This window comes from Ochotona princeps, chromosome X (genome assembly GCF_030435755.1).
Source record: "Ochotona princeps isolate mOchPri1 chromosome X, mOchPri1.hap1, whole genome shotgun sequence".
NCBI lineage: Eukaryota > Metazoa > Chordata > Mammalia > Lagomorpha > Ochotonidae > Ochotona > Ochotona princeps.
The window spans coordinates 17,093,342-17,116,491 of record NC_080865.1 but is presented as its reverse complement, the minus strand read 5'-3'; the positions used below and the strand labels follow the sequence as shown (position 1 = coordinate 17,116,491).

The 23,150-nt window shown below is 35.4% G+C and overlaps 1 protein-coding gene across 1 annotated transcript in view; it reads left to right on the top strand.

Annotated features, from left to right (window-relative positions):
• Positions 1 to 241: 241 nt before the first annotated feature.
• SYTL5 (synaptotagmin like 5) overlaps positions 242 to 23,150 on the top strand; it is an 89,976-nt gene continuing 67,067 nt past the window's right edge. Inside the window, exons 1-2 of the mRNA XM_058659076.1 lie at positions 242 to 712; positions 19,822 to 20,031. Coding sequence (XP_058515059.1) covers positions 594 to 712; positions 19,822 to 20,031 — 329 coding nt within the window. The 5' untranslated portion in view covers positions 242 to 593. The remainder of the gene's footprint in view (positions 713 to 19,821; positions 20,032 to 23,150) is intronic.

Genomic DNA, 23,150 nt, shown 5'->3' with positions numbered 1-23,150 from the left:
CTGATTGCTAGAGCAAGTTAGCAAAAAATGAAGAAAACTGAATTTACAAGGAGAACCTGAAATCATTTGACAGAAGTACTATTTCATGCTGACCCATCTATCCACCGTATTTAATAAATGCATGTTTACTGATTTAAACATTTGAGTTGGTACATAGATATTTAAAATAGAGTTTTAGAACTACTATTTAATGATGTGATTCATATTCTTTCCCTCTGCCTTTTCAGTGTTGCTGCACTCTGTTCCAGTTGATCTGATTTCTGCTTGGTAACTTTTTGAAGGCCTGAAGTTGGACATCATTAGTGACAGTTGCTACCTGACCGTACACCACAGCAAGAGCTTTGTATATCTTTTTCAGTTAAAAAATAATGACTTTCTTGGAATTTAATCATAGCAAAGCCTGTTTTTTTCTGTCACCTGAAAGAATACTTAAGCACCATCAGTAATTCTTCAGAGACCTCATAGAATTCACTTTATACTAAACAACTGAGTGACTCTGGGTTGGTTATCAGGAGTCTTAAGGATTGTAGATATCAACTTGCCTTCTGAAATATTCAGCCACTGCTATTCAGAACTATTGTTGCTGAAATACCATGTCTAGGAACTCGGAGATCATCAATCTGTCATTTTTATTAGATCATGAGAAGGAAATGATCCTGGGAGTGCTAAAGAGAGATGAATATTTGAAAAAAGTGGAAGACAAGAGAATAAGGTAACATTCTTTTATGCTTTTGGGCTAATTGGCTGTCTTCTGTTCAAAGTGCTTTGGATTACAAATGCAGTAAGTGTGACTACACTGGAGACAGATAATGGTCAGAGTCTTCATGAATTCTCAGAAGTTACCCAAATATTAGAAAATATCTCTGACACTTGACTGGTTAACCATATAGGACAATGTAATTGAGCTAATGATAGTGTTAATAAGAATACTCATTTGCCAGTAATATCATAACTAGTACCAAAAAAAAGTTCATGTACCAACTTTGGTATGTGTTAGTTGTGTGACTTTGAGCAGCTTCCTCAATTTTTGCATGCTTTGGTTTCCACATTGGGAAAACAAGGATAAATATGATATCTAACTCATAGAGATGTTGTATAGATTAAGAAACATTGTGTAAGTGATGTGGGTTTTAATGTTCAATACATGCCAGCAATTACTTATTTGTCAATCCCCTTTTCAGCTCAGCCTTAGGGAATCAAGAGTAGTGCCGGATATTGAACACAGAAACTGTGATGTGAAATGTTGGCATACTTTTTAAAAGATTTAAGTATTTGAAAAGTACAGTTACAGGGAAAGGCAGGGAGAGAGAGGCGGGGAGGTTTTCCATCTGCTGGTTTGCTGTCCAAATGGCTGCAATGGCTGGAACAGGGCCATTCCAAAGCCAGGAGCCAGAGTCTTCTTCCAGGTTTCCCATGTGGGTGCAGGAGCCCAAACATGTGTACCATCCTCCACTATCTTCCAAAGCTGTTATTAGAGAGTGAAATCTGAATTGAAGCAGGCAGGACTTGAACTGGTGCCCACATGGGATGCTGGCACTACAGACTGCAGCTTTATCAGCTGTGCCATAGCACTGGCTGCAAATATTGGCATCTTAGCCTCAATGTTAAATGCCTACTATTGAAATTTTTCTGATGTTATTTTCGTAAGAGCCCAGGAGCTTTATTTCTACTCATACACATTATTCAATCTATCTTGAAGAAACAAAATTTTGTGTTCCTTGTGGGGAGTGTGGTGGGTAGGGGAAGGAGGGAAAGAATTGTTTTCCCATTAACTTACTAGACTCCTCCCAAAGTGCCCACAACTGCAATAGCTGTGCAGAAACCACAAGATGGGAATAAGAAAATCAGTCCAGGTCTCCCCTGTGGATGGGCAGGAGCCAAATCATTTGAGCCATCAAAGCTGTTTCCAAAGGTCTGCTTCCAAAGGACTCAAGAGCCACAGGCCAATTAATTCCCGACATTCCACAATGGGGCATGAGCATCACAGCTGGCAGCCTAGTATGCAGGTGACACTAAAATGAAGTTAATCATTTTTCAAATCAGATGTGATAATTTGGGCATTATTATTATTCTAGTCATGAACAATTACTAATTTTTCTAATGTAGTACACTAAGTTATGTTTAAGCAAGATGGACTATTAATCAGTTATTGATGATATTCTCAGAGGAAATTAAAGTCATTACCCTACCCTGCTTAGGAAGGAAATAGCCAGATCCTAGGAAACAATGGGCAGGATTTTGTTTAGAATAAATGTTTCTGTCATCTCAATAACTTTTAGGAAGTTATACTTTCTCTTTATTTTTCTTATTTTGTTTTTCTTTCCCTTTTCTGTCCTTTTAGATTATAAGTAAATTAAACTTTCAGATTATAAGTAAATTAAACTTTTTTAAAAATTTTTGTTTATTTATTTGAGAGGCACAGAAACAGAGATGGAAAGACAGAGATCTTCCACCCACTGGTGACACCCCTGAATGTCCGCTAAAGACAGGAACCAGGAATTTAGTCCAGGTTTTCCACACAATTTGATCCAGGTTTCCACAGAAAGCCAAGTACTTGAGCCGTCATCAGCTGCTGCCTCCCTGGTACTCCAATATGGGATATATTTGTCCCAACTTTCTAAGTCGCATGCCTTCCCCAAAAGTGTTTTATATACAACAGAGACATCAAGAATAAATTATGAGTTTGAATATAGCTTAAATCAGTTCAGGATTACATGACAAATTCTCCCCAAAATTTTGATCAATTGGTTTACACAAGAAGCCATGATGAACTCTAAGAGAAAGACAGGATGATATTGTAAGAAAATCCCTCAAGTTATCTTAGTATACAATTAAGCTACCCTGTGAACTTGAATGGTGGAAGTTTGTACCTTTTCTTTGATCATCTTTCATTGAAATGCATTGTCTTCATCAATTATGAACATAGAAATATATCACAGCAGTAATAACTATACCTATGACATTGCCACTAAGAGAAATCACAAAAATTGCTGTTGATGTTGAAGCAGATATCTCAAAGACTCAGTTATGCTCATTGGTACTGCAAAGTCATGGTTATTATTAGGCCTATCACAAGATATTGTTATTTAATGTGTAAATAGAGTACCTATTGTTATAGCCCAATTTTTATTTTATTATCTTAATGACTTTGTTTCAGTGTAATTATCTTTGTAAACCTTGTGATGTATAAGATACGTTAAAAAAAAACACATAGATTTGAGAGGACCTCCTTAAGCTTAATGAAACTGCCAGGGAAGTCTACAGTACTTACTACCCCCAGTATAGAAGCTTATAGTCAAGTGGCAGAGCCAGATATATAGCAAACTAAAGACAATCTGACGCAGAGTGAAGTAAGCACAAACTAGAGGTATTTCTCAAAGATTAGCAAAGGATACTGTATTAGGGCTTCCTATTTATGTAGACTCTGAGAAACAATATAAAGGATATTGTATTAGGGTTCTCCAGAGAAGTTTAACCAGTGAAATATATAAAGCTGGCAGGCTGGATGAATGGATAGACAGACCTATGGAGTGAACTTGGGTAAACAGATATAAAAATAGGCAGTCAGAAGTACTGCTAAAGATATTTATTATAATAAGTAATTTGATTGTATGATTATGGAAGCTGAAAAGCTCAGATCAAGGACATTCAATAATACAGTTCTAGTCCAAGTCCAAAAGTCAAAGGCAAGAGAAAACTGATGTGCCACTTGATGCAAATCATATAAAGAATGTGTTCTTTATCACTCTTCAGGCTTTCAGTGGATTAGATGAGACCTGCCAATATTAGGAAGAGCAATCTTGGTTACTCTATTGATTCAGTGTCAATCTCATATAGAAACACTGTAACAGAAATTTAACCAAACAGCTGTGTACCCAATAGCCAAATAAAGTTGACACATACAGTTAGCCATCTCAGGGATTGACAAAAAGCTGACTGTAAGCCTCTTTTCCTCACACTTCTGTTAATTTCATAGTTTATCCTTACCTGATTAATTTTGTGTAACTCACCCTGTCACCTTTACCCTTTGTCATTTGTAGCCTTTTCTTATTTTCTTTCCTACAACAGAGAGGGAGTTTAGTTATTTTTTCATTTCTATTCCCCCCAAAACCATCAAGACCAGGAAATTTGCATGTTTAACTGATTGTATTACAACAGTAAACCTTGATGCTAACTATTAATTTCAGGCGGAAATGGAAATCAAATGATTTTTCAAGAATTATGAATATTATTAAGAAACTAATCTGAAAAGTGAATACAGGGAAGCAGTAGATGTATTATTTAAAGTTTGAATGCTTACTTTTTTTGAGTAGGTTGTCCTTTGAGATGAAGAAAACAGAAGAATTAAAGAGTGTAAAAATTGTACTGAATCAGTATTTTATATCTGATAATCAAATGTGTTTCACTATCAAGGTAGCCACTAAAGTGTGGCATTAATTAAGATGAGACTGGTTGCTTGGAGCTCTCAAAATTGCTGTAGACTCAGAACACGCATGACAAGTCTTATAATCTTCTCTGTGTGAGCTATAGGCTAAGGGAGAGGCATCTAATACCAGTGCCTCCTGGGTTTCATCCAGGAGGCTGTATACGTATTCTTCTCCTTCACATCAAGCACTACAGAATGTAAGAGATCTGAATACACATTCTGACCGTTAGAAAGGAAGAATATTTTAAATTTTCTCTATGGAGAACAAATCACTCAAATTCTTTGATATCCTTAATGCAATGCAGAGAGAATAAAAGTTTGTACAAAGGACCTGAACTATCAACAGTGATTATAAATTGGAAAATATAGTAGGAAGCACATAATATAACATAGACTAACATAAATGCATATAATAAAATAAATGCTCGTAATACCTACTCCAAAAACCTCATTAATGCATTTTTGCTCTATTTGATCTCCTGTATTTTAAAACAAATACTGTCAAATATCTACCTACTGGCTTATATAAGAAATCTTAAAGTCTTGAAAGACTATTTTGGCAATTCGTTGTTTTAGGCTTTATTCTCTCTAAAGAATGTCATTTCTTGTGGTGGGTGTTGGCATATCAAATAAGACACCTATCAATTAAGATGTGGGACAACTACATCCAACATCTCAGTTCCTCAGTTCATTCTCTGACTTCAATGCCTGATTCTAGCTTCTTATTTATGTAGCCTCTGAGAGACAGCAGTAATAGCTCAAATAGTTGGGTTCCAGCCATCCATGTGTGAGATCTGGCTGAGGTTCTCTCATTTTATGTTGCCCCCTTTCTTGCTTGTTGCGAAGCTTACTCAATTACTGTATCTGTTCATGTGCACAGATTTTTTTAAATTGTACTAAATAAACTTACATTTTAACTTAGTTTTTCATTAAATATTTTGAACTACCCTTGTATTCAGACTGCCCACCCATAGCCTTCCTAATAGTTGTCGGAGAAATAGAACCAAACCAAAAAAACATTTTTAGCCTGTTATTTACTAAAATTTTTGTCCTGTAAGCTGTATGGCATTATCCAAAGTTAATGTGAGTTTTACCAAACAGTAAAAACTGACAAGAGTTCCTTAAGTTGTTCTATTCTTTATGCCAACTGATAACCAAATAACAAAGGTATTGTTTTGTTCTGCGTATGTGGCTCAGCTGAAGCAAGCCAGAGCTTAGAATCATCAAGAGACAGACTCCACTCTTGAAACTGCTAGTCACATTATGGCTTTGTTTTTATGTAGCTGACTCTATCCTTTCATTGCTGGAGAAAGAGAAGGAAGGAGAAACAAGAGAGGAAATTATATTTAAATTGGTTCTTTGGAATCCTGTAGATAAGATAGATATCTACTTCAAATGGATGTGATTAAGTGATTAAGACTCAAACATTGAACCTGGAAGTTAGGGAGACCAAAAAGTGCCAAGAAATAATATCCTCTTAGTACTCTGTTGATCTTTGATCTGCAAGGATGTTTGCTTTTCCAAATTTCACCACTCTAAACCACAGGAACAAAATTAGTTTGACCTTCTCAAAAGTCTAAAGACTCACTGTCCCCATAAAACACCAGGAGTGCTCTTATACTGGACTTTCAGTTTGACAAATGTTTTCTTTTAAACTTAATACATTGACCACAAAGCTTCTTAATGGACTAATAGATGCTCCAGGCATGTACATACTTCTTTCCTAATAGTACCTAATCTCTTAATGAGTCACACAGAAATGAAAACAAAAAAACAAAATCCAGCTCTGACTTAAATAAATTTAAAAGTAAAACTTGGGGGTGCTTTCCTACCAAAACCTTACTAATTTCAAAAGATAAATATAGATAGATGGATGGATAGATATATAGATATGTACAACATATATGCATATATATATGAGGAACTAATTTACATTTTTGTCTACTCCCAGCAGTTTTGACTTACAGTGCTCATCATCAACAAAGAGCCACAAATACATGAGATTTGGGGGTTAGGTCAACATTTAGGTTATTCAGAAAAATAAACCTACCATTTCCAGATCTTATCTTGTTTGGAACCACAAACTGCTATAGTCATAAGTAAAATTGCAATATATATATTGTATATGTATGTGTATGTACATACATGTGTATATGTCTCTGCAGAGATCTATATTTCAAATGTAAAATTGCTTCAGAAAATTCATGGAAAATTGAATTAGAAAGGCAGATTTTCATAAACCTTTTGAAGACCCCTCATAGAGAGACAACTGTAAGTAAAATATAGATACTTTTTTATATAAAGATTATGAATACTTTTTTGTAGATAGGAATCAAAGACATGTACAGATAGAATATATAGGTATCTGATGTAAAATCTCTAATAAATCTTTGATATTTCCCCATATTCCTTTTTTAGTACTCCTACCCTCTTTGTGTATTGTCTCTAGACACAACTGGTGTAGAAAACTTACTCCTAGACAGCAGTAGTTAATTGCACTTATGCCCAAGAAATTTCCATTCCACTTGCCTGTATATTGCAGGAACACAAAATGTTAAGTGACATGTAATCGAAAAAAAAAGTCTGTTTTTGGATCTGGGAGGTGGAGTGAAGAAGTTGTTCTCTCCAAATGTCAGAGGAAATATCCAGTGTCAATCATATTTTTGGGAAAATAGGCACTTGATTTCTAAGTAAATGATGTAATTGAAAACTCAACTAATAACAACCTCAAAGAGGGTGTTTTGTCACAATGGGTTAAGTTACTACTTGGGATGCCTGCATCTCTTGACTGAGTGCCTGGGACCAGTCCCACTTCCACTTCAGATCCAGCTTCTTGCCAATGCATACCCTGGGAAGTATCAGGTAATGACTCAAGCAGTTGGCTCCCTTCTACTCAAGTGGGATACTTAGGTTAAGTTTGTAGTTCTGGTTTCAGCCTGGCCCAAACATGGCTAATGTAGACCTTTGGATAGTGAACCAATGGATGGAAGATCATTCTCTCTATAATCTGCCTTTCAAAAAAATAAAATGAAATACACTTTAATACTACCACACCACTAACATTTTATATTTCAGAGAGGTGACTATTTTATGTCAACAATAAATTTTTGAAAGATTTCACATGACTAGGAGTTATGGTTCAATCAGTTTAATCCTTTAATAACATTTAGCTAGCATGCACTTAACTTTTAATCAGGACTGTATTGCAGATTAAGTAAATGTAACTTCTGAACATTTAATCCAAATAGATAAAACTAATAAGGCTATTAATAAAACTTTTATGCAGTGAAGGATTTTTCTAAAGTTTTTAAACTTTAGAATGCACTGCAATCTACAAATGGTTTGTAGAAAATCTTGTATCATAAAATTCTAAATACAGAAATACATATTTATTTTCTTCTTCCTCATCTCAGTCTTTCTGCTCTTCCTGTTGCTCTCCTGGTCATCATCATTCTCTTCCTCTTTATCCGGCTCTTTTTTCCTCTTCTTTCTCTCTTTCAGCCCTTCAAATAAATGAAATTGTTTGGCCTTTCAAATAAATAAAATTAAACTTTTATATCTTCTAAAACATGTTTTACCTTGATAGTAGTAGACTTTTAATAGAAATTAGAAAATAGATGCAATTTTAAACTCTCACGTTGAATTTGTGTTCCAAAGGTAGTCTCTATTTTTTTTCATTTCTTCACAGTGTTTTTATGTGAGTATATATAATGTTCATTTAATTGAAACATCACTATATATGTAACATTTTATCAACATCAGCATCATTTTTATTGACTGCATAAGGTTGGAAATTGTGGTGCAACAGTTTAAGCTGCCACTTGGCCACATCCTACCTCCATTTCTGATCCAGCTTCCTGCCCATGCACCTCAGAGGCAGAAGGTGGCGCAAGAACTCGGGCCTCTGCTACCCATGTGAAAGGATAGGATGTAATTCCTGCTCTAGGCTTCAGCCTGGCTCATCCTTGGTTATTGTAGGTTTTGGGGAAGTGAATAAAAGAACAGACAATAGCTCTTTCTTTCTGCCACTCTGCCTTTAAATACAATGTAAATGAACAAATAAATGTTTTCTAAATATTGAAAATGTGAGATATTATATGTAGCATAGATGTGCAGGACTTTGCTGTTCTAGTTTTGATAGGCATCCTTATTCTTAATCTTACCCTAATTGCATTATAACATTTTGATTTCTGTTTCTTTTAAATTGCATTTTTCAAAAGTGTGTTTATTTATTATTCAAAAGAGTTGCACAAGAGAGACAGAGATCTTGCATCCACTGGTTTACTCCCTAATGGCCACAAAAGTCAGGGCTGGGCCAGGCCAAAGTCAGGAGGCAGAACTACTTTTGTATGTGACATGGGTGGCAGGGGCCCAAGGACTTGAGTCATTTTCCTCTGCTTTTCCCCAAGCCATTAGCAGGAAGCTGAATTTTAAATTGAACAGTGCCCATATGTGATTCCAATGTCACAGGTGGCATGTTTACCCACTAGACCACAATGTCATTCTTAAATTAAAAATCCGTTTTCCCGAAGTGGTTCCATTTCTTCTTCACCAATCCTTCTGCCAATGTCAAAATAATTTTTTTAACCATGGTGTGGGCATCTAATCTGGAGGATATGACATGCCTGTATCCAATATTGTCATGACTAGGTTTGATACCTAGCTGGGGCTCCTGATTCAGGCTGCCTGCTGCTGGAAACCCTGGCAGGCAGTGGGTCTTGGCGCTTGACTTTAGCCCAGCTGAGCACCACCCAAACTGATAGGGGCATTTAGGGAGTGAACCAGAAGATGGAAACTTTGTCTATACAACTCTCTCCTCTGTGAGTCTATCTCTATGCCTTGAAGATAAAAAATATAAATTAATGATCTTATAAAGTAGTATTCTATATTAATTTGCATTTATGTGAAATACATAGTGGTTTTATAGTTACTTAGACATTATTTTGTTATGAATTTTTAATTCATATCCTTTATACATTTACTATTGAGTATTAATGTTATTTCAGTTGATTTATATGAGTTCTCTTTCTCATATATTTGGAAAATATGTTTTTGAGATTCAGCAAAGATGCATTAAACATTTATTTATATACAAGGCATTGCAATGGATGTGGATTAATTTCGAATATAAAATAGCACATAATAAAAATTGTTTGTATTCATTTTCAGTGGATTTCAAAGGAACAGCAACCTTTTTTGTACCCTACACTGATACTGGCACCTAGGAAAATTCATAATTATTTTGTAATAACCCACATATATGAAAATATGAGTCCCCGTAAGCATTACCTTAAAAGGTAAAATGGGATAAATTTAGTAATTAATAACTACTTTTTCTGAACATATAATTTATCCTTCAATGAATTTAAAATAATTTAGTTTGTTAAAATTCAATTTAGAAAGCCTTAGAAATAAACTTCAACTATGAATCTATAAAAATTTAATCTAGAACACTTCGGTATTTGTCTTTGGAATTCAGAAGTGGTTTCAAAGAAGTTTTCAAGGGCATAATGTTCTCTAAAGTACCTGTTTTTTGTATAAATGCCCAATTTCCGTAAGTCAGCTATATCATTGTGTAGTCATAACAATAATCTTTCAAAGCCCAGCATTTTATCCTTTTTTTAGAAGTCCAATGCGCTATCCATTGCGCTACAGAGCCGGTTCATTTTATCCTTTTTTAAAAAGGAAAGGCAGCTTTTCTACTTCTTACTGTACTGATTCTATCTCCACCTCCACTTTTTCTGAGTCACTTATATTGATAACAGGAATTTATGTTGCTTTTCATACTCAAAAAAGTTGTCTTTTGAATTTCAGATTAGTAAAGTGCATCCTTCCTCTTGATAGGCCAGGAAATTGAGACAGTAAGTTGTTTTAAGGTATTTCCAAATGGAAGATTGATTTGTTAATTACACATTTTAATACTGTAGTTAATAAATAACAAAATATCAAATAAAAGTAATTCCCATCTCCTTTAGAGTCGAGATGAACTATCTTTGTCATATGGTTTATGAGATCTTTGAGTTGGACATGAAATTAGCACATCTCACAAGATGGCTTAGTCTGTATAATTGTTATTTCCATCTTGTTCCTACTTATTTTTTTCTGAAGCAGCTTTCTCTCTAGGCAAACCTTTTCTTCCAATTCTCAAGCATGTCTTTATAATTTTAGTAGCATTTGATTTGAAAACTAATAAAAAGCTTTATAAAGTTTTATTAAGATCAGAATGGTGTTGTTGAGGAACAGGTTTGTTGGGGAAATATTTGTCATGAGAGACTTTGTGCTAAGATCCAATTTTTTCAGGTGCAATAGGGTTGGAGAAACAGAAAAGACAAAAGAAACCCCTTATGGCTATTGAAGCTTAACTTTAATTGTGCTGAGCGTGACCTTGCCAACTCAGAAGGAAACAATCATCAGTAATAAGTTATAATGTCCTTTCTCAGTAAAAATATTTCCGTAGATTGAAAGTCAGAGAGAGGAGCCTGATTGTGGGAAGAGGGAATATTATGTTTCATAATTCAGACTCAGAATATTATGTTTCACAATATTCTCACTGAATTCTCACTGCATGGCTTAAGACTTCCAAGACCCACAGCAGGTTGCTACTCTGAGATGCCATTTAATTATCTGTAAAATGGGAAAATCATAATGTCTTTCTGATGGGTTGTTATTAGAGTTTGATGGCATAATGTGTAAAGTATTGTGATGTTTAGGTTTTAGCAATAGTTTCTGCAGACTATGGCAAAATGAACAGGCTAATAACTTTATATGCAGAGTACAAAAAGGAAGTCTAGTCAACCCTGTGTTTTCCCAGGCAAATTTAAATTAACATCAGTGCCTATGGCACCGCCTCTAGATGTGAATGTTTGATAGGAGAACTAAGAATCATGTGATTATCAGCATTAGGCTACTGTGCCATCACTTTGCTTGCATAAATTATTACTTTGGTGATTTCTGAATCATTTCCTGCTTGGCAGTACATTTAATCAGTCACTGTGGTTTTGTTCTTTTAATGGAATATAAAACTGTAGTTCTGGACAAGAATTTAGCTTGTAGGCATTGCAGCAGAATTTAAAGCAAAACGTGATAGCAATATCTCATCAAGTGGACATTGTAATAAAAGCTAATATTTACTGAATTCTTCTTGGATTTGTTGGAAAATAGGCTGGGCTGCAGGAAAAAGAGACACATTATAATAACGACTTAAACAAGAGAGAAATATATTCTTCTGTAATAAAAATGAAAGTTGGTTGGCATGGTTGACAGTTTTGTGGTATTTCTGTGGGGGCTCCAGTGAAATGAAAGTCTGGGCTGTCTCTCTCTCTCTCTCTCTTTCTCTCTCTCTCTCTCTTTAAATTGTTCTGACATCTCCAGAGCTTAGCCCTTGGTTCAGAGCATTTCTCTTTTATGTTCTCACATCAGTCTACGACAGGAGAAAGAATCAAGAGAAGATGATACCCTCTTTCCAATTAGAGAGATACACTAGAGGTTCCATGTATCATTTCTTATAATTTTCCGCAGGTCAACATTTAGTATCATGACAAAAATTAACTGAAAAATCACTGAAAAATGTTTGTATTTATTTTGAGTGGACCATGAGCCTTGCTGATGTTCTACTAAAAGAGAGGAAAGAACAGATATTAAGAGGTACATACCAGAATTGTCTATATTGCAACTCCTGTAAATCAAGTTATGCTGATCACTTACATTGTTTTACTTAGTGCTCATAACAACACTATGTTTCATAGTTTATTTTGAGACACACAAAGGTTAAGTCTGCTAACTGTCTAAATAATTGCTAAATAATTGTCTAAGTTCTCAGAGGAAATGAGTGGCTTAATCAGGATTTGAACTCAAGCAGTCTGACTTAAGAGTCATGTGCTCTGGGCCACTCTGTAATCCTTGCTTGCTCATTTCTCCCTTGAGCCTTGATATGATATGCTAGATGAGACTGTTTATCAGTTTGCTTTATAAATTGTTTATTTGTGGTTTTTTCTTTCAGATGTTTAATCACTTTCATTCTAAAATTTATATCTTGTTTGATGGAAAATAATGTTCTATAAAGTTGGGTCTATACAGAGTAACAAGAAAAACCATGCCATAAATAGGTGAAAGAAATTTTAATAAAAGCAGTCTCTGGTCCAAAACAAATATGTATAATTGATGATAAAGCAATAAGTGGGTTTTTTAATACATTAAGGCATTTTTGATGATGAGACAAAAATAATGAATCAAATATGTTACCAGAATGCAGAAATGAAAATATTCTATCATTCATCGACTGTCAAAGAATCCATATATTTAGTCTTTAAGGTTTCAACTACATAGCTGTCATCAATTCATATATTTATATGAATACTTATGTACAGCAAACAAGGAAAAATCAGGGAAAATTGTAGTCTAAAATTTGAAAACATATGGAACATATGCACAATGAAAAGTTGAAATTAAATTTTCATCAGCTTTTTAAAATTCTCATTTGCTCTTTATTTTTTCAACCATTTTATACTCTGCTTCTCTTCGGATAAGGAAAGATAGAGAAAATGGTTAGAATTTTAATATTTTCAAGAATCAGGGTTTTTTTTTTTGCTTTCTGAATAAAAGTGAACAGTTGCAATGAATCAAAAGAATATAGAAACAGTTTTATGAAGTGCTTAGCAAGGAATTGAGAACATTATTTAAATCTCAGGTTTGTATAACTTTCTTCAAATGTATTTGATCTTAGTTTTTGCAAATTTTAACTTTATTGTTAGCAGAATTAAGAATGTGCTTCTCTTCTTTTTTTATTCATAGAGATCTTATTTTGTGAAGGTCTTATATTATAGTCTCATTTATACTTTATTGCATGAGGCAGGTTATTAATAAGGAAAATGAGTTGCCAATTGTGGAAGTTCAAATATATGATGTTGGCTGGTAGTAGCTCAACTCTGCTGGAGGCCTTCCTGCTTGCATCTCATTGTAGTAGATGGGTATGGCAGGAGTATGTGTGAAAGCTAGTGATCTCAGCTTGACACAGAAAGAGTTGATTTGGATCAGGTACAGGCTTTTATAACAACCTTCTCAGAATAACAACCAAGAGATTGTATGAAAAACCACTGAGAGAGTATGTAAAGACTGCTTTTATCTATTTCCACAGCATATTTGCAGTTGATCTAATGATATTCCATTAGGGTCCACCTCCAAAGTGGTCCACACTGTCTCCAAACACTGCCACCTTGGGAACCAAGCCTCTAGCAAGTGACCCTTTGGGAGACACAAAAACCTTATTCAAGCCATAACAGCTCTCAGTTCCACAAAACACACTATTGTACATGTTTGCCTCTGGCTCTTAGAAATACCTTTGGAGGAAGGTGGGAAAGTAACTGTTACTTTCCAAAAACTTTAAAGACACAATGAGAGAAAAGGGGGGCAGTCTTCCATCTATGTGTTTACTCCCAAATGGCTACAACAGGAGCTGGCCCAGGCTGCAGTAAAGAACCTAGAGCTCCATCCTGGTTTCCCACATGGCTAGCAGGGACCCAAGTACTCAGGCCATCATCAGTTACTTTCCCAGGTAGATTATCAAGGAGCTGGATTGGAGGTGAAGCAGCCAGACTCAAACTAGCACTCTGATATGGGATGCCAACGTCATGAACAGCAACTTAACCTCTCCGTCATGAAGTAAAGAATCATTATCTTTATTTTTGAAGTTAGAGTAACGGATATCCAGAAAAGCTTTTTGGCATGCCCAGTGATACCTAGTTACAAACATGATTAGGTCTCTTTCTTTCTCCCTAATTTGCTTATGCTTTATTTTGTTCATTCAGCTTACATCTGTTATGTTCCAGGTACAGAGTTATGAAAAATACAAAGCAATGCAAACCAGATGTCTTTCCCTATGTCTAATGACTTGTTTTGTATAGTCTATGCCATGCATAATGTATGTAACATACGGAGGTGTGGGGAAGACAAACATTAAAGTAACTTATTAAAATAATGAAGTAGTATAAAATTAAGTGCTTTGAACAAAATCAGCACAGTGCTTTCAGTGAAATTAAGGTGGGGAGTTGCTCTGGATTTAGCAGTCACAGAAAGACTCTCTGGGGAAACAGTAGCAAAGCTTAAATTAAAAAGATGTATAGGAGCCATCCAGATTAAAAATAATCTTTTATCAGTCAGAATAGGCTAAGTGATGTTCCAATAATGACCCCAAAAATCTCACTGAAGGTTGGGGCTGGTATTGTGTATGTAGTACAGTCCCTTAAGATCTCACCTGCCTGTTCAAGTTCCAGTTTCTTAGCTTCCAAATGAGCTCCCTGCACACCTGGGAAAGTAGTGGAAGATGGCCTTAGTTCTTGAGGTACTGCCACTCATGTGCAAGACCCAGATGGAGCTTGTAGCTTCTAGCTTTTGTATCCATTTGGCAAGTAGCCCAGCAGATGAAAAAATTACTTCTTTCTCTCTGTTTCTCCCTATCTCTGCCATTCTGCCTTTCAGAATGAAATTGTTGGACATATCTAGACAATTGTATGCTGGACTCTTACATTACCTGTACCAGCAATGTTGGGGCACACTTAAATAACAGACTGATGGAGCCATGACTGCTTAAAAAGGACTATAGTGTTGCAATAATTTAGGGGAAAATCAGTCGGGTGGGGAGGAGTCCCAGGCCATATGGAATTGTACCATAAAATTCAAAATAAATAAATAAAAAGAAAATGAAGGTTGCTCATTTGTGTTACATATCCATGAAAGAGTGACTGAAGACTGGTTTAGCATCCTCTAAATCAAACTCAGAATTGGAGAGCACATACTGTTGTGACATTGGCATCCTCTACAGAAACACAAGAATAATAGTAAACAGTGTACTGATCTTAAAGCTTTTACCTGAAATTATTCTGTTCCAGGGGCCCATGCAAGTCATATCACCACATTCAATGTCAAGAGAGGTAGAGCATGTCATTCTAACTCATTCCCAGAGGTGAGGATAGTGGGAAATAGTGAACAGAATAATCGATATAGTGTTAGGTGACAGAATGTGAAGGAAAGGCATTCCCAACTGAGGAAATAGCACATGCAAAGTCACTAATGTGAAAACCATGTTGCTGGGTTGCAGATTGCAGTAAGTACGTAGGAGATAACCAGGAGTAAAAGATTATGTTGGAGCTAGACTAAGCAGATCTTTATAGACGATTGAAGAGATGTATGGGTTTTATTCAAACTGTAAGAGAAAACTGATAGGTTGTAAACTCAGGAACAAGATTCTGTGATAAATATTTTCACAGATTATTGTCAAATCACACCAATAATTTTATGGAAAATACATTGGAAGAGTATCAGAAGGAAAGTAGGGAGGCAAACAAATAACCTTCCAGTATTCTAAATGAGGATTCATGTTGGTTCCCAGCTTAATACAGTCCTATTTGAGGCAAACATTGCATCTATTCTAGACATTTTCATTATTATCTAGTTCAGTCTCCTTCCCTTACACCAAGTCTAACTCATAAAGCCACTACAGTGCATCACAGTGAAGGAAGGTTTGGTGATTATGAACATTTTGCTACCTTTACTTCTCCTACAAAGCTGGGCATATTTGTGTTGAAGAAGAGGGAAGAGTGGCAGGACTCTGCATCACTCATTACCGGCAATATTTGGTGAAAAGACAGAGGCCCTGTCTCTGTTGTCATTAACACTTTCCATCTAAGATTGATTGCATATGGCTGTTTCAGTGTTCTTGGCCTATTTGATCCACATGGGTGTTCTCAGAGGTGATATTCTTCTTCCAGAGTAATTGTGGTATGGGTGACTCTGTATCTGAAATAGGACCCCTGCTATGGTTCCAAGGGGGAAATGAAATTAGGTAGAAGGTGATGGATACTAAGGAAGTGATGGGTTCAATGAAAATGAAAAATTATATTGTTGGTGGTCTTGAATAAGTGAGCTACGGAAAAATCCTGTATCAGAAAGCATTTCAATTTATAATTTGGGGGATTACATTGTTTCTGGAGATAATAAATTACAAGATTTATCCATGAATGTGGATGATTCACATGGACAAGAAGAGATGAGGAAGTGAAAGATGAACAGATAAAAAATGAGAGTTCAGTGAGTTTGGTGTGTAATTGAGGATGTTATAGTCTCAAAAAAAGGGTAGGGTATATTTTTCCTTGTGGCTGCTAAAAATAATTACTATGAACTTAGTAACTTCACACGAGATAATTTTTTCTCCAAGACCAAAAGGATAAAATCAGTATTAATAGGAGGAAATGAAAGTCTTGACTTGACCACACTTACTTCAGAGACTCTAATATAAAAACCTGCTACTTGACTCATGTCTTCTGGTGGTTTCTGGGACTCCAGCTGTGACCACATTGCTCCAATTTCTACTCTATGGTCATATTGCCTTTTCCTCCATGTCTTCTCTGAGCCTGTGTCATGTCTTCCTATATCTCTTCCTTGGTGTAAAACTTGTGATTACATTGGGCGCATTTGAATAATCTCTCCATCTCAAGGTACTTACATCTGTAAAGATCCCTTTTCCAAATACTACATTTTTAAAAAGTTCCAAGGATTAACATATGATCTCTTTTAGTAGGTATCATTTAGCCTACTACAAAGAAAGCAGACAATGTGATAAAATTAAAAGGTTGAGAACTGACTATGAAGGTAATGGCATCAAGAATAGGGAACAGGCAGGTACTTCAGGGGCCTGAAAGTAGCCAGAACCATTATTTCCTCCATACCTGAAACTTTAAAAAGAAAGTTGGTTAATCTGTGCAATAGAACAAGCAAGTGTATCTTCTTAGGGTCTTGTTGTCTCACCAGGTAGGGTTCATATTCTTCCTTGTCTGTTCTACCCTATAAAGTGAGCACCAGAAATGAAGTAAAATGTAGGATGTATTGGAGTTAGCTGTTTGTTGGCAAGAAAGCGAGACTGCTGTCATGTGGATAATGTGTTGCTGTGTAGAGGTAATTACTAGAAAAGGGAGTGATTCGTCAGCCCTCGGCCATTGCCTTCTTCCACTAAAGAAGGTGGAGTATTAGTTTTCTGGTCTGCCTTGCAGCTGATTGTGATGCTACTGTACTGTCTGGCGAAAGAACCGTAAGCGATCTAATTGAAGGACATTTAGGTCAACCTTTGCTTTTTGTTTAAAGATAGATGCAGTTCATGTATTTCCTCCCTTTCTCCTTCCTTAATCAAGGATCCTGTACTCTAGCCATTTTATATAAGAAGTATAGCCTTACTTTGAGCACAGGGCAGTGTAAAGATGGTAGGATGCTGAATCCTTAATCACGATATTTTGCACCTGAACTAAAACAAACAATTGTCTGACTTTGGATTTATTATGTGAAAGAGGAAACCCATTTTTAAGCAGCAGAAGCATATCTAGCTCATGTGGATAATTTCCCTGTTTATGAAAGAGACGAGTAGATCTCATCTCCCTCAAATTCATGTCAGAACTTTGGCAAGCAGTGCTGGAATGGGACATATGTAGTTTGTAAGTGATGGCTGGTAAAATAGAGGCCAGAAGCACTACTGATCCTATTCCTCTTTATACCTATACCTATACCTATACCTATACCTATACCTGTCTTTCCCCATTGCTACTATTTCTCCAATTTTGCATTTTATTTCCCAGGTAATTATTACTCTCAACTATGATTTAAATGTTATCTTTATGTCTTGTGTTGGACATTTAATGTTCAATACATCAATGTTGGGAGGAGGGAACTATGGGAAATATTTAACCCATAAAGGCTAAACCTCCATGAATAGACTAATGTCATTATTGCAGAGACAGGTTTGTTAGAAAAGTGAGTTCAGCCCTTCTTGTTCTCTTGTGCTTTCTTGCCCTACTGCCTTTTGTAGGATGACTCAATAAGAAGCCCTTTGCCAGATTCTAGGCCTTCATCCTGGACTTTGCAGCTTCCAGAACAATGAAAAATAAATATGATTTTTCCGGGTTCTTTTTTCTCAACTATCCTGCGTTAGAAGTGAAAAACCAAGGCTGTCTTCCAGTGCCCTTCCTCAGTCACATGAGTATCTAAAACTATGGCCAGTTAACCTGGATTCTCCTGGTGGGATCGAGTTAGCTTTACTTCTAGGAGGGGCAAAAAAAAAATCAGTAATCACTAATATTTTGGACTATCCCAAACAGTTCCTCTCAGTTTTCCTCACTTATCTCAGACCTAGTTGCCAGAATATTTGGGACAACTAGCACCTATTGCCTTTGAAATGGCCCAACTAATGTGTTTTAGACATTTAAATTCCTATCACCTGATTTATTCTGGACCACAACTATTTTTAAACTGGGTGAAAACTGATAGCTAAATGTAGTCTTGTCAAATAGTAAACAAGAAAGATGCAATACAAATTTTTATGCAATTTGTGGCCACAATTTCTGCACATTGTTTCATTCAGTCTAATGAGTTTTAAGGTGTTAAAATTCAGATACCTGTTGTAGATTCTTTTTAAAGATTAGAATTTGGCAATGGAGTTTCCAGAATCCTTGATTCTTTCAGTTTTTGCTCTTTGGCATGTGACATATTCAGTTAGGGCCATTATCTAGGCTAATTGTCTTTGTTTTACTCATTTTGACCTTTGTTTTTGAGTAGGCAATATTTTGTTCCTTGTGTGTCCTGAGGGATTCAAATGTCTGCTGTTATCCTTTAAGTAACATAATCACAGTCTTCAAATGAGATCTTATTTTATTATTTTAAAGCCTTATCTTCTACACGTTTGTCAGAATAAACCAGATGGGACTTTTCTTACACTCAATAGCATGAACAAGTTGCTATCTTTCAGGGCATAAGTATATTTGTAAATGCAAATTGGGATGAGGAAAGCAACCATTGTGAGCTCTTCTCATTTGTTGTTAGATTGAATTTAAAGAATGTCCCACCTGTTGCAGCATGTAAAATTGTGGGTTTTTTTCTTGTCCTTTTAAGTAATATCAGGGATAGTGGAAATCCTTAGTAGATGACCTTTCATGACTCATTTTCATTCCTGAATTCCAGAATGCCTGGTACAGAGTAGGCACCCATTAAATGCTTATTGGATCAATGAATTAAAGATTTCTGAAACTTTATTCCTCACTTTAAAACTTCTTCAATTATGAATCTCTTATTGGACTAGTAATTAAAAGACCTAGTCTCTAATTCCTTCTATACTGCTATCTTTAACATAAATTTCATAGGATCCCACAAGTTGCTTTGAAGGGTCAAAAGAAAGATACATAGCACTAAATATTCAATTACTTTATAAACTAGCATGAAATTTTGTAATGAGCAGAATGTGCCTTTGGGGAAATAGTCGTCTAGCTGGGTATGACAGTTTAGTACCAAAAACGTAATAGAATCTAACATGATATGTGTGAAACCTTTCTGAATTATAAGGGATTTTTTTCTTCTCCTTCCAGGAAGCTGAAAAATGAACTATTAGAAGCAAAACGTAGAAGTGGGAAGACTCAACAGGAGACCAGCAGAGTCTGTGTTCACTGTCAGAGAAACCTGGGCCTAATCTTTGATCGAGGTGACCCCTGCCAGACCTGTTCACTGAGGGTATGCAGTGAATGTCGGGTCACAGGTCTCGATGGCAGCTGGAAGTGCACTGTCTGTGCCAAAGTCGCGTAAGTTTCTTTTCATGCAAAGTGTATATTTGATGACTAAAAGGATTGTATAGGGGAAGCAAGAAAAACAGTATTGTCAATTTAGGGAGAGATCAAAAAATTAAAACTAATTACAGTCCAACCAGAAGCTTAATGCTTTAGCCTTGCTCTGCGTGTGTGTGTGTGTGTGTGTGTGTGAGAGAGAGAGAGAGAGAGAGAGAGAGAGATAGATTCAAAGACAAAGACAACAGCAATTTTAATTAAAACATAAAATGTGTGTGAGAGAGCAAGAGCTTCAGAGAAAAAGAACAGCACTTTTTAATTAAAAACGAAAAGTGTGTGTGTGTGTCTGTGTGTGTGTGTTTGACAGATGGAAGCAGATACAGAGTCAGAGAGAGAACATAGTAAAACAAAACATAGCATAATTAGAAGTCTCATACAACCAGCTCTCTTTCTGAGCTGGAAAACCATTCTTGTGCTTTCTTAGAGCTGTCTTGGCTCCATATGGCTTCTTAGAAAACACAGACAATTCCCCTGAGACATTCTGAGACGTTTACGGTGACTGGCAAGATGGGTACCAAATGTCCTGCCTTCTAAGCACACCAAATGAGCAAAGCTGGAGTGTTTCAGAATTCCCTGTAAACCTACTTCTTTAGAAAGGATGAAGGGGAAAGAACATTTCATTCACCTTTTTGTTTAGGCAGTGGAAATGTGGTAGGCACAGGTTTCACTCTGCCTCACTCTGTGAGGGTCACTGTTTCCTAAGGTGAACCAGATCCTAAGCGTAAGTCAATCTCTGTTACTCCTGGTGCCTACCAAACTCCAGTCAGTTTGAGAAATTTCCCCTGAATTAGCTAGCGTGGCTTCTTCCTGCCAGTATACTCTTCTACTCTGGGAGAGCCTTATAATCTCCTCTCAAGGAAATTCAGTGTTGATCTCTCCTGTGGTTGAGATGGGAAATACTAACACTGATCCAGCTTGTTAGACAGATTTGGTTTGATTTGTCTTTTTCCCTCATGAACTTATCCTGTTGCAAGAAAGGTTTGTTCTGGGAGGAAATATGAATAGTGTATCAGTAGAAGTAGTAACTTTTATGAATGAAGAATACTATTCTAATAAAGACTCCAATATTTAATTGATTACATTACTTAGCCAGTGTTATTTTTTCCCCATATTATTTCATAAAGTTGAGATAAGCAGTCTTCAGTAATTCACCATTCAAATTCTTTAATACTTCTTAACATTAAATGTATTACTTTGATTTACTTAAATAATAAATCCTTGATTCTTTGACTCATATACGTAAATTTACTATGGATAAATTTCAATTTTATTTTTCGTAGCATTGCTATATTTCACTTTTAATTTTCAATCATGTTTTCCTACTTATTGAATCCTAAATAGTAGTTCTAAACTTTTCTGCAATTTGAAAATCCTGTTGACTTCCCATTTTAGAACTTCTGTTAGGAAATGAGCTACCAGTTTACTGTTGCTCATTTTGATATAACATTTTTATTTGACTACTTTTAATATTTTCTCTTTCTCTGTTTGGATTTTTCAGTAGTTACTATAACATGCCTTGGTCCAAGTTTTCTTTTTTTCTATTTTCATATTAGGTATCCTAGAATATCTTCAATCACCACTTTATTTTGCTGTGCTTGTCTCCTCAGACAGTTCTTATCTTCATTATCTTTTTCCTCATCTGTAGATATTCTAAATATGTGTCTTGGTCATATTCAATATTTTAAACATTTTGAATATTTTATAAATTTCTCAACCTCCTTTGTTTTCTGTCATTTTGTATTTCTGAATTCAATTTTTATCTGTGTCTGGCCCATCTTCCAATTCTTGGATTCTGTCTTTGCATGTTGTCTAATTTTATGTTAAACCTGTCTTTGATTTTTTTACATTCAGTTGTGTTTTTCAGCTTCAAGATTTTCATTTTGTTTCCATTATATTATTCTTTTGCTCTTCTCATTCTTTCACTACAATAATTTGAATCAGTTATCATAGTTATTGAATATCTGAGTTATATCTCCGTTATCTGTGTCCCCTATATATAAGACTGCTTCTTTTGCTTTTCTTTCTTTTGGTTTTGGTCATATTTTTCCTCTTATAGACTGGTAGTTTTTGATTCATGGTCAAATTCTATGAAAAGTGATAAAATATATTGATATTCTGTATAATATGTAACTTTTAGTAATATAGATTTTTCTTCTAGAAAGGAAATAGTGTAGAGCCACTGTATATTCATGATTATATTGGTGAAGGAATGAACTAATTTCTTTTTTTAAAGTAATACTGTCTTTACTCACAATAAATGCAGTAAATATTTTCTCATGCATAGAAAAGTTTAAGGAATATACTGAGAGGCAAGCATGCTGGAACAAACAAGTGTGTAGCTGTGTTTCCAGATACAAGACATTATATTTAAACTAAATTTAAAGACCAGCAATCATGTTTTAACTATTTCCATATATTAGTAATATAAAATTCAAAGCTAAAACTAATAAAAGTAATACCTTAACAATCATATAAGAAAACAAACTAGTTATAAATTCTGTGAAACAGTGGCTGACCTTTACACTGAAAAACACAAAGCACTGACCAGACTAAAGACATAAACGCATATGTACATGCATGTATGGGAAGATGTGTCATCCAGATGATAATTCTCCTTAAAATTTTATTCGTTTAAAACAAAAAATAGTTGGAATTGTAAAGAACCTACAATAGCAAAAACTGTGAAAAGAAAAAAAGACAGTTTGAAGACACATAGCCTGTTTTGTAACACACTTAAAAGGCACATTAATGACAAATGTAGTGTTGAAATGAAAGTAGACATATAGACAAAGGAAAAAGGATAGAGAACCCAGAAATAATACCATACACGCAGGATTGATTTTTAGCAAAAGTATCAAGATAATTTAATGAGGGAGATTTGGATTTATAAAGCAAAAAGTTCTAAAGCAATTTGAGGTCCATGTGTTGGAGAAAGGGTATTATCATCATGAACCTTCATATCATGTAGAAGATAACTTATGATAGGTCAGAGTCCTGAAGTGGAAAACTGTAGTTTCTAGAAGACATATGGAAGATAATATTGTGATTTTGGATTAGGAAAATAGAATGTGTAAAAC